The 13,251-nt window shown below is 44.4% G+C and overlaps 1 protein-coding gene across 1 annotated transcript; it reads left to right on the top strand.

Annotated features, from left to right (window-relative positions):
• The first annotated feature begins 11,677 nt into the window (after window positions 1–11,677).
• LOC120986975 (neuropeptide Y receptor type 2-like) lies at window positions 11,678–12,814 on the top strand. The gene has a single exon (XM_040415655.1). It carries the CDS (start codon window positions 11,678–11,680, stop codon window positions 12,812–12,814), a length of 1,137 nt encoding a protein of 378 aa, XP_040271589.1.
• The last annotated feature ends 437 nt before the right edge of the window (window positions 12,815–13,251 follow it).

Genomic DNA, 13,251 nt, shown 5'->3' with positions numbered 1-13,251 from the left:
CGCCTTGGTTTTTCCACACGCTTCTTGCGACCCTGTTGACTATTTTGAATGAAACGCTTGATTGTTCGATGATCACGCTTCAGAAGCTTTGCAATTTTAAGAGTGCTGCATCCCTCTGCAAGATATCTCACTATTTTTGACTTTTCTGAGCCTGTCAAGTCCTTCTTTTGACCCATTTTGCCAAAGGAAAGGAAGTTGCCTAATAATTATGCACACCTAATATAGGGTGTTGATGTCATTAGACCACACCCCTTCTCATTACAGAGATGCACATCACCTAATATGCTTAATTGGTAGTAGGCTTTCGAGCCTATACAGCTTGGAGTAAGACAACATGCATAAAGAGGATGATGTGGTCAAAATACTCATTTGCCTAATAATTCTGCACGCAGTGTATAGCATGACCCGGAGGATCATGACGGTTGCCTGTGAAATCACAGCTTGCGCATGGTGTGAAAAGAGACCAGCGCGTGGCCGTATGCCTATGCACAAAGTGGGAACATGCGGTTTGCAATCAAATGTTTTTTTTTTTGTTTTTTTTTTACATGAGGCGGAATACCAATAGCCTCCATTCTCTGTTTTTACCTTTTTTTTTTCTCTCCATGTAGCAGAATACCAATTGACATCCCTTCCCTTGCCCCTTTTCCTTTTTTTTTTTTTTCGTTTAATGTGGGGCTGCTGGGGTGATTTTTATCTGCAGGGTGCTTGGTTGGGGCGTGCTGGATGCCCCTCTTGCTGCAGCCTGCGCAGGAGGGGCCTGCTGTGGGACCGGCGCTCCCTGGAGTTCCGCCGGCCAGCCGAACCGGACTGCCCGACGGCGCCCCCCCGCATCAGATGCGGAGCGAACGGCCGCCGGGACACCGCGCATGCGCAGACCAGGCACCGGGACGCGGCCGGGCGCCATCGGCCGCGCGGCAGAAGGAGCGGCGGAACAGGCCGGAGGCGGTGGATAGGGGATGCCTGTGGCAGCGGTATGCCCAGTGAAGGTGGACATGAAGGGAGGGTGTACCGTGTGCACCGCAGCTGTGCACCTGTAGCCGTGCACATGAACATGGGGAGGGGAAGGGGGCATGAATGTGGATGATTGTGGGGTGATATGGACTGAAACAAGAAATGGGGAACGAGCCCGGAACCACAGGGGTGCTGACCGGAGTGTTGGTACTGTGGGAAGATGCCTGAACAAGACATGACAGAAATGAGATGCTGGTGATTGATGCGAGAAAGCCGTGACATTAGTGCAGCGTTTATGAAATGAAATGAACAGAAATGGGGGATTAGCCCAGAAACCATTGGCCGCATGCTGCAGAGCTGTTGACCGGAATGGTGGTACGGTTGTGAACAAATTGTGCATGAACAAGGCGTGACAGAAATGAATACTGGTGACTTGTATGAGAAAACCGTGACATTGGTGCAGCTTTTGATGAAATGAAATGAACCGGTACAGAGGGCAACCGTGAGGCCCCGGCTGTACCGTATGAATGACTCACAGTTTAACGGGCAAACGCGACCCACAGTGAACCGAGTGAAGCCGGAAAAATAGAACAGAAATGCGATGAAAAACTCTCAAAAATTCAGCGGCTCGCAGGTAAGGCTACTTTCACACGAGCGTTCGGAGCGGATCCGTCTGATGTTTCATCAGACGGATCCGCTCCGATAATGCAGACGTTTGCATCCGTTCAGAACGGATCCGTCTGCATTATTACTTAGAAAATTTTCTAAGTCAGAAAGTAGCCTGAGCGGATCCGTTCAGACTTTACATTGAAAGTCAATGGGGAACGGATCCGCTTGAAGATTGAGCCATATGGTGTCATCTTCAAGCGGATCCGTCCCCATTGACTTCCATTATAAGTCTGGACGGATCCGCTCGCCTCCGCACGGCCAGGCGGACAGGTGTCCGCTCACTGAGCGGAGCGGAGGCTGAGCGCTGGCAGGCGGATGCATTCTCAGTGGATCCGCCTCCACTGAGAATGCATTAGGGCCAGACGGATGCGTTCGGGGCCGCTCGTGAGCCCCTTCAAACGGAGCTCACGAGCGGACACCTGAACGCTAGTGTGAAAGTAGCCTTACTCTCCAGAAACTCCACAAGCGACTTCCTCTCTCAAAGCTCAGACCTCAGACGGTGCAGGAGCCAGGTAAGGGGGGTGCCCTAAATAGGCTGGAGGCAGACCTCAGCCCCTCCCACAAATCCAGGCAAATGCCTTAATACATATATATATATATATATATATATATATATATATATATATATATAAAATAAGAGCACCACTACTCATATCCAGATATTTAAAACACTAATACTGAGATCCTGATACTTGATATATACTGTATATATCAAGTATCAGGATCTCAGTATTAGTGTCCTAAATATCTGAATATGAGTATTGGTGCTCTATATCTATTTATATATATAACTAGCTGAAGGACCCGGCTTCGCACGGGTATATTTCATCTATTTCATTTAATGTTTCTGTGTGTTGACAAAAGATATTGACAGTATCTCCCATAAGAGTGACCTCTACATCACCCCGCCCCTTAACAGTGAACTCCACAGCCCCCCACACCTTAACACTGACCCCACCCAAAGTTCCCTGCCTCTTAAAAGGGACCTCCACAGTAGACCATCCCCTTACATTTGACCTTCACAGCAGCCCGCCCCTTTAACAGTGAGTTCCACAGCACCCACCCCCTTGACAGGGGCCCACTCCTTTAATAGTGACCTCTACAGCACCCCGCCCCTTAACACTGACCTCCATAGCAGATCGGCCCCTTAACTGTGACCTCCACCATTCCCTGCCCCCTTAACAGAGACCTCCACAACGCCTGCCCCTTTGACAGTGATTGCCACAGTAGCCTGCTCCCTTAACAGTGACCACCACAGTACCCCGTCTCATTAACAGTGATTTCCATAATAACCCAGCCCCTGACAGAAGTTGATTTTTACCTTCATTTTTTCAATCTTCGTCGACTGCAGAGTGGGAGGGTGTGTGACCTAACTGGGTTGAAGGCGTGGCTTAGCGGGACCTGGGGGAGGGGTTTTAAAGTCTGTCTTTTGAAAATGGCCTGAATGGCCACCCTAACTGCCCCCTGAACTGTGACCTGCACAGTGCTTCGCTCCCTTAACAGTGTCATCCACAGTACCCTGCCCCTTTAAAGCTGACCTACAGCAGTGACGAAAAATGGCTGGGTTGTTATGGAAACCTGGTGTAAAACTGTGTGTATGTGGAGACTAAGGGTCTGCGAGCTTCTATTGGCTGATAAGGGTCATGTGATCAGGCTAATTGGTCTATTGCATTTTTTGGGGGATATCTCAGGAATGGTATGTGCTACGGAGCTGAGACCAGGTCTAAAACCTTCCCGGACATCTGATGTACCTGTGTGCCAAAATTTGTGATTGTAAATGCGACTGTGTGGATTCCTTTAGTGGACATACATACATACACACACATACATACACTCAGCTTTATATATGTATATATATATATATATATATATATACACTCACCTAAAGAATTATTAGGAACACCTGTTCTATTTCTCATTAATGCAATTATCTAGTCAACCAATCACATGGCAATCGCTTCAATGCATTTAGGGGTGTGGTCCTGGTCAAGACAATCTCCTGAACTCCAAACTGAATGTCAGAATGGGAAAGAAAGGTGATTTAGGCAATTTTGAGCGTGGCATGGTTGTTGGTGCCAGACGGGCCGGTATGAGTGTTTCACAATCTGCTCAGTTACTAGGATTTTCATGCACAACCATTTCTAGGGTTTACAAAGAATGGTGTGAAAAGGGAAAAACATCCAGTATGCGGCAGTCCTGTGGGCAAAAATGCCTTGTGGATGCTAGAGGTCAGAGGAGAATGGGCCGACTGATTCAAGCTGATAGAAGAGCAACGTTGACTGAAATAACCACTCGTTACAACCGAGGTATGCAGCAAAGCATTTGTGAAGCCACAACACGCACAACCTTGAGGCGGATGGGCTACAACAGCAGAAGACCCCACCGGGTACCACTCATCTCCACTACAAATAGGAAAAAGAGGCTACAATTTGCACGAGCTCACCAAAATTGGACTGTTGAAGACTGGAAAAATGTTGCCTGGTCTGATGAGTCTCGATTTCTGTTGAGACATTCAAATGGTAGAGTCCGAATTTGGCGTAAACAGAATGAGAACATGTATCCATCCTCTGATGGCTACTTCCAGCAGGATAATGCACCATGTCACAAAGCTTGAATCATTTCAAATTGGTTTCTTGAACATGACAATGAGTTCACTGTACTAAAATGGCCCCCACAGTCACCAGATCTCAACCCAATAGAGCATCTTTGGGATGTGGTGGAACGGGAGCTTCGTGTCCTGGATGTGCCTCCCTCAAATCTCCATCAACTGCAAGATGCTATCCTATCAATATGGGCCAACATTTCTAAAGAATGCTATCAGCACCTTGTTGAATCAATGCCACGTAGAATTAAGGCAGTTCTGAAGGCAAAAGGGGGTCCAACACTGTATTAGTATGGTGTTCCTAATAATTCTTTAGGTGAGTGTATATATTTATACACACACACACACACATTTTCCTCCTTCTCCTCTGGTGTCATTTGGAGGCTAAAGGACCTGCGATCATGAAACATGATGACATCATCAAAGGTCCTTTAATCTACCATTACTTTATTACAAAGGTCCGTCATACTCTGGTATGTGCACCTTATGCGTAGGGGGTCATTGTACATTGTGGTTTTATTGCGGTTTTTACTACAAATTGTGGCAAAAACCACAGTAGAACTGTGATGTACATTAATCCCTAAAGACAAAGGTCTCTGCAGGGCTGTGCAGGAATGCAGGGCTAGAAGCTAAATTACCATCCCCCTGCTTTCCTAGCACAGCGCCACCTGAGGCCACCACCTCCCTTTGCCTAATTAGAGATGTGCCCCTGTGTCGCAAGGATGCCATGCATCCAGGAGCTGTGGCACCATCAGAAGTGGGACACAGCTGTAATTTACAGTTGACATCACATTAAAGGCAATCTGTTACTTCTGGCAATCCCTAATAAGTACAATAATACATGCAGCACCTGAGACCGACTCCAGATCAGTAATTTGTATGTCGCTACTCATCCCTATTCCACTGATATGTGACTACAAACCAGCCATGAAATGCATAGAGAGGACTGCTCCTGGAGTACTTTCCATTATGTGTGTGTGCATGCACAGGAGTCCTTTCAAAGCATTCCATAGATGGTTTGTGGGCACACAATGGAGGGATGGGGATGAGTATCGACATACAAATTACTGATCTGAAGTCACAGGCAGGTATTTTATATACACTCACCTAAAGAATTATTAGGAACACCATACTAATACGGTGTTGGACCCCCTTTTGCCTTCAGAACTGCCTTAATTCTACATGGCATTGATTAAACAAGGTGCTGATAGCATTCTTTAGAAATGTTGGCCCATATTGATAGGATAGCATCTTGCAGTTGAAGGAGATTTGAGGGATGCACATCCAGGGCACGAAGCTCCCGTTCCACCACATCCCAAAGATGCTCTATTGGGTTGAGATCTGGTGACTGTGGGGGCCATTTTAGTACAGTGAACTCATTGTCATGTTCAAGAAACCAATTTGAAATGATTCGAGCTTTGTGACATGGTGCATTATCCTGCTGGAAGTAGCCATCAGAGGATGGATACATGTTCTCATTCTGTTTACGCCAAATTCGGACTCTACCATTTGAACAGAAATCGAGACTCATCAGACCAGGCAACATTTTTCTAGTCTTCAACAGTCCAATTTTGGTGAGCTTGTGCAAATTGTAGCCTCTTTTTCCTATTTGTAGTGGAGATGAGTGGTACCCGGTGGGGTCTTCTGCTGTTGTAGCCCATCCGCCTCAAGATTGTGCGTTTTGTGGCTTCACAAATGCTTTGCTGCATACCTCGGTTGTAACGAGTGGTTATTTCAGTCAACGTTGCTCTTCTATCAGCTTGAATCAGTAGGCCCATTCTCCTCTGACCTCTAGCATCCACAAGGCATTTTTGCCCACAGGACTGTCGCATACTGGATGTTTTTCCCTTTTCACACCATTCTTTGTAAACCCTAGAAATGGTTGTGTGTGAAAATCCCAGTAACTGAGCAGATTGTGAAATACTCAGACCGGCCCGTCTGGCACCAGCAACCATGCCACGCTCAAAATTGCTTAAATCACCTTTCTTTCCCATTCTGACATTCAGTTTGGAGTTCAGGAGATTGTCTTGACCAGGACCACATCCCTAAATGCATTGAAGCAACTGCCATGTGATTGGTTGACTAGATAATTGCATTAATGAGAAATAGAACAGGTGTTCCTAATAATTCTTTAGGTGAGTGTATGTATTACTGTACTTATTAGGGCTTGCTGTAGGTGACAGATTCCCTTTAAGGAGCTTAACAGAAGGTGAAGGCCTCCTCTGGTTTTTTCATCTGCACCTCTTCAACACAATTGCAGGTTTCTGTTGGTTGCCATGGCAGCTGTTGGCCTAAAAACAAGCCCCGTAGTGGGAGTAAAAAATAATTTAATGCATTTTAATTCAGCTTATAAAAAAAAAAATAGTGGTCATACTAAAGTTTTTTTTAAAAATAAATATGTCAAAGCAGTAAAAGTATTTAAACACAAAAAACAAGCATATACGGTATAGTCACATTTGTAACATCCTGAATAATTAAGTTAAAATGTAATTTTAACCTCATTGTGATGCTCGACACATCATGGTGTTCCAAAGGAACTATGTACTCTGCCGCCAGCGTTGTCAGCTGAAAATTTTTGGAGCCATTTTTCCACAAGGACCTTCTGGTATTGCGCCATTTTGATAGTCCTCTACACCACATGAATGAGAGATGAAAAGTTCTCTTCATAGCAGGGGTTGAGGAGGGTGAACAACCAGTAATTGGTGTTGGCCAAAATGCATATAACGCGAGGGTCACGGGAAGGGCAGCACGAGGTTCCTTGTTATTTTTGTCAGCCCTTTCACTTAGTGCATAGACTTTATGAGTGTAGGAGTCCCACTACCGGTACAATTGTACCACAATGTGAATGAGGTCCTCCTTTATGTGATATACAGGTTGTATCGGAGTGCCTCTTCCTTGTAATTTTTGGCAGCACTTGCACTTTATATACAAGTAAATATACAGGAAAGAATGTTTCCCAACAATTTTTCCTCTAAAATCGATCTTTGGTTTTGTGCGTATTATTGTCAGTCTGTAAAAGTGGCGTACTACTCAGACAACATTGTTCCCAGCAGCATCCTGGGAGTCCAAGATGCATCCAGACATCCTCCCTATGCTGTTCCCAGTGGTGGATTATAATAGGGTCGTTCGGTAGCCCAGGGCCCGGCATCCCTGGGGGGCCCAACGCGGACCCGAACGCCCACATACTGCGGCGGGGCACGGGAGAGAATAGTTCCTTGCCCCGCCGCCGATCACCGCCATAAGTTTGAGGCCTATGCGGTAGTGAAATCCCGGCGCAGGTGTGAGTGATGAAGTCATCGCGCGCCTGTGCAGAGAGGAATGCAGGACAGTGAAGAATGCGTGCCTGCCTCACCCTGCCGGACACAGGTAAGTATTAGCTTTTTAAAAAAAATTAGTTTCTGTGTGTGCCAACTTTGGGGGGTCAGAGGAGGACATGGGGCAGTGTGGCAGCAAATCTGTTCGGGGGGGCAGATTATTAAATGGGGCAAATTACTTCATGTGGGCCATATTATTACTTGGAGGCAAATTACTTAATTCGGGGCAGTGTGGGGGCAAATCACTTCAGGGGTGCAGTGTTGGGGCAAATTCTTCATGGTGGGCTGTGTGGGGCCAAAGTACTTCAGGGGGTGCAGTGTGGGGAAAAATACTTCAGGGGGTGCAGTGTGTGGGCAAATTACTTTAATGGGGCAGTGTGGGGACAAATTACTTCAGGGGGTGCAGTGTGGGGGCAAATTACTTTATGCGCACCAGTGTGGGGGCAAATTATTTAATGGGGTGCAGTGTGGGGGCAAATTACTTCATGGGGGGCAGTGTGGGGGCAATTTATTTCATGGGAGTGCAGTGTGGGGGAAATTATTTCATGGGAGTGCAGTGTGAGGGCAAATTATTTAATGGGAGTGCAGTGTGGGGGCAAATTACTTCATGGGGCAATGTGGGGGAAATTACTATATGGAGCAGTGAGGGGGAAATTACTATATGGGGGCATTGTGGGGGAAATTACTATATGGGGTACTGTGGGGGAAATTACTATATGGGGTAGTGTGGGGGAAATTACTATATGGGGCAGTGTGGGGGAAATTACTATATGGGGCAGTGTGGGGGAAATTACTATATGGGGCAGTGTGGGGGAAATGACTATATGGGGGCAGTGTGGGGGAAATTACTATATGGGGCAGTGTGGGGGAAATTGCTATAAGGGGGCAGTGTGGGGGAAATGACTATATGGGGCAGTGTGGGGGAAATTACTATATGGGGGCAGTGTGGGGGAAATTACTATATGGGGGTAGTGTGGGGGCATTTCTATTAGGGGACATTATTTTTGGGGACACTATACAGGCATTATTACCTGGAGCGCAATATAGGGTGTTATTATTACTGGGGGCACTCTAGGGGACATTATAATTGCTGTAGACACTATAGGGACCTTTGGGGTAATTTATCAAACTGGTGTAAAGTAGAACTGGGTTAGTTACCCATAGCAACAGAATTTACCTTTCATTTTTCACAGCTCCTTTGGAAAATTAAAGGTGGAATCTGATTGATTGCTATGGGCACCTAAGCCAGTTGTACTTTACACCAGTTTGATAAATGACCCCAATTATGAGAAATCTAACGTGTCTGTGTAACAAACTCTGTAGAGACGAGATGCGGCTAAAAGAATTTGTCATGGCGGTCTGGGTCAAATGGAGGAGAAGAGGAAAGAGAAGATATACATGACAGGAGATGTCACTGGAAGTAAGAGGTATGCGGTGCTGTATTTCCCTATATGTAGAGTCTCATCTTCTCCTCCAAGTCTTTTTTTTATCATAATCGTATGTATTTTAAATGTGGCAACTAAAATTTTAATTTGTCACCTGCAGTCCTATGTAACAGCCCAGATAACAGTGATAACTTTCTGTGTGCAGATAATATAGTAGATGTTCCATGCAGTCCTATGTAACACCCCACATAGCACAATAGTTCACTGTGTTATGTGGGGTGTTACATAGGACTGCAGGTAACATCTATGAAATCTGTACTACGAGAGTTATGAGATGGTGGGGGTCTGACTCCTGGCACCCCCACCAATCAGCTGTTTGAGGAGACCGCGATGTTAAAGTGAGCGCCGCAGCCTCTTTGCTCCTTACCAAGCACAGCACTGTCCATTTTATAGCACTGTGCTTGGTATTACAGATCAGACCCAATTACTCAGATGAGACAGAGCTGCACCTAGACCATGTTAACGGTGTCATATGGCCTAGGAAGAGACTTTGGCGCTTACAAAGCACCGCAGCCTTTTCATACAGAAAGACTAAAACTAAAATGGAGGGGGGTGGGGGGTGGTAAGACAGCCTATCGTGCACTTAATCCACCCCTGGCTGTTCCCAACCCATTTCAGTGGTGTTTCCATAAATTTCTGACCTTTTCCTGTGAACCAGACACCCTCCCCTCTTCAGAGCAGGGGGTGCCTGGTTTAATGCTTTGGTTCTCCTATTGACTTCCATTGTGCTCGGGTGCTCTGTAGTGTTCTACTCGAGCACCCGAGCACCATTTGGTGCTCGATCAACACTAGCTCCAACATAAAAACTATTTTTTTTTTTCATTAAATGTGACATTATTGTGCAACAATAGTAAAAGATAAAAGACTACACATACAGTATATACTGTTCATACTTGATATCGGTGTAATCGTGCTAAACCCATAGAATAAAGATAACCCATCACATTTATGCCTAAGGGCTGTATTACACCTGCAGATAGTCAGACAGATCATCGCTAACGAGTGTTCATAGTAATGCTCGTTTGCGATGATCTGCCTGTGTAATACAGCCCTAAAGTGCTGCAGATTACCCGATGAACAGGCAACTGCTCGTTCATCAGGCAATTGCAATTTTTATGCATGCTAATAAATCATTGTTTGCCAGTGGCAGATCGTGCCGTCTAATTACGGTCTGCTGCCGGCAAACAATGATTCTGTAAGGGACAGAGCGATGGCATTTGCGATCGCCCCTCCCCATACTGTGGAGGAGATCGTTGCATGTAATAGCAGTTGTCACCTCCGCTGATGAGCAGGCGATTGCCGGAAAGGCGCAATTACTTCCCAACAATCGTCAGCCGCATCTGCTGGTCTAATACCAGCCTTAGGCCTAATTAACACATCAGTGGTTTTGGTCAGTGTTTGATCGGTGATTTCTAGGGATGAGCGAATCGACTTCGGATGAAACATCTGAAGTCGATTCGCATAAAACTTCGTTCTAATACTGTACGGAGCAGGAGCACCGTACAGTATTAGAATGTATTGGCTCCGATGAGCCGAAGTTATTACTTCGCGAAGGAGTGGTACCTTGGAACCGAACCCGAGTTTTTTACAGTACAAGTTAATTTATGAAGTTATTGCGCGAAGTCTCGCGAGACTTCACAAAGCAATAACTTCGGCTCATCGGAACCAATACATTCTAATACTGTACGTAGCTCCTGCTCCGTACAGAATTAGAACAAAGTCTTATGTGAATCAACTTCGGATGTTTCATCCGAAGTCGATTCGCTCATCCCTAGTGATTTCCATCAGTGATTTTTCAACCAAAACCAGGAGTGGAGGCTACACAGAGATAAGGTATAATAGAAACAGTTGCATCTTTTCTGTGTTTTTGACCCGTTCCTGGTTTTAACTCACAATCAGTGATGGAAATCACTGACTAAACATTGAGTGTGAACTAGGCTCAATAAGATATATGTTCCCCAAAAGTGAAATTCATCCCACAAAAACAAGCGCTCATATGGCTACATTAACATAAAAATAAAAGGTTATGGTTTTTGGAATGCAATAGTAAAAATACTTTGGCCAAATGCCCAAAATTGGCCAGTTCTGACCATCCACTCTAAATATATGTACACATCGAAACCTAATTGGTTAAGCTCTCATTCACATGATCACCACAAGCAGGAGGAGCTGATATGTTATTTATTAAGTTAAACCTATCTCTGTATGCATAATTATGTAGAAAATGTTGTCAATCACTGATATGAATGCCCACAGGTTTGCTGAATAATTTCCCACAGTGTACTGTATATATCAATCTGCTCAGCACCTTCTGCTCTATAACATTCTGCTTAAGAGCGGACTGCATTTTCAATGTGATGACATGTAATGACATATTTCTATTGCAGGTTTATGTTGGCTTTCTGAACGATTGAGCAGATCAATATTGGGCAGTGGGCACCTAGGTGTCAAAGACTGCTGGGGACCCAAGAGAGTAGATATAATCATCATTGTCTTAATTGGTTCCAGTGGCTTTAAAAAATGACAGGTTCCCTTTAAGGACTAGAAGCCTCTACTGTAAATTTATAATGGGCTGTCCTGAAATGGTTGTATTTATTTTTCAAAATGATGTAGCTATGGCCATTTCCAAGTTCAATTTGATGATCAACCCTGTTACTTTCTATTGTAGGTAAAATTAAGGAATGTTCCAAGTAGAAATGGGCACACTAAAGCAAAGCAACATGACAGAAGAACTTGACTTGAGAGAACAGCCTTCAAAGAGCACTGTTTCCCCCATCCAGTATTTTTATGGTTCCAGTTTTATGACGGACAGCACTAATCTCATTTGGGTTCAGGTGATCCTCATAACAGCATATTCTCTAATTATCCTCTTGGGACTTGTTGGCAACTCTTTGGTAATATACATGATTGTAAAATACAAAAACATGAGGACAGTAACAAACTTTTTCATAGCCAATTTAGCTGTGGCAGATCTTATGGTGGACAGTCTTTGCCTACCTTTCACCCTGGTCTATACATTAATGGATGAGTGGAAATTTGGACCAGTACTTTGCCACTTGTTCCCTTATGCCCAAGCCATGAGTGTCAATGTCTCAACTCTGACCCTAGTTGTCATCGCTTTGGATAGATACTGGTGTATTGTATTTCACCTAAGTAGTCGGATCTCCAAGAAGTTCAGCTTCTTAATTGTCACCGTTACATGGGTAGCAGCTTCCATTTTTGCTATTCCTTTAGCTATTTTTAGAGAATATAGGTTTGAGGACTTGCCAGCCTTAAAACTCAAAATAGCTGTTTGTGCTGAGAAGTGGCCCTCAAATAACAGCAGGGATGCAGCCATCTACAGCATTTCTATGCTTCTTCTACAGTATGTCCTGCCTCTTGTTGTAATCTGCTATGCTTATATCAGAATATGGTTGAAGCTCAAGAACCATATAAGTCCAACACCCAGAAGTGATACCCAACAACGAAGAAAAAATACAACTAAGATGCTGGTGACAATGGTTGTTGTGTTTGCAGTTTGTTGGCTTCCCTTTCATGTCTTCCAGTTGGCCATTGACTTGGATTGGGTCCTTGTATTCCAAGAGTACAAGCTCCTTTATTCCATATTTCATGTTATCGCCATGTGCTCTACCTTTGTCAACCCACTCCTCTATGGCTGGATGAATAAGAATTACCGGAATGGATTTCTTATGTTTTTTGGCTGCAAGAACAAACTGCAAAGCAGCCAACCGGATGGCTCCCTCCGTGGCAATTCTTATACTTTTCGTGCCACCACTTATCATAGTAGTTTTCGGTATGCAGTAGAAAATGGACATCCTCCAACCCATGTGTAATAAGCTTCTGGGCTCTCACAATGTATATCGAAAGCCATGTGGTTGTCACCATACGTGATCTGATGAATCAAGTGGAGATTAAGGTTCTACAGACATGGACACAGATCCAGAAACTCTATGAATAATTTAAAGTAGTTGTACATACAACCAAGTAAATGTGTTAGTATGGTGGCTAAATAACTACAAAGTTATTTATCCTCACATTCACTTTATCAAATTATTGTAGCTGAATACTACCGAGCAAAGACTACAGTATTATTTAGTTTAATTTATTTGTGTATTTTAGACTCAATGTACAGAAAATGTATATTTTTAAAATGTTTGAATGACCTTTAATAGAAAATTATTGGTTGATTCAGTATAGCCAACAAGACATGGTTGCTTTTATATTTTAACCTTTATTATGGATTGCTGATGTATTTCCGTTACATGTAAAA

Source organism: Bufo bufo, chromosome 1, assembly GCF_905171765.1.
Source record: "Bufo bufo chromosome 1, aBufBuf1.1, whole genome shotgun sequence".
Taxonomy (NCBI): domain Eukaryota; kingdom Metazoa; phylum Chordata; class Amphibia; order Anura; family Bufonidae; genus Bufo; species Bufo bufo.
Note: the sequence above shows the minus strand (reverse complement) of the source record. Positions and strands in the feature narration are given on the sequence as shown.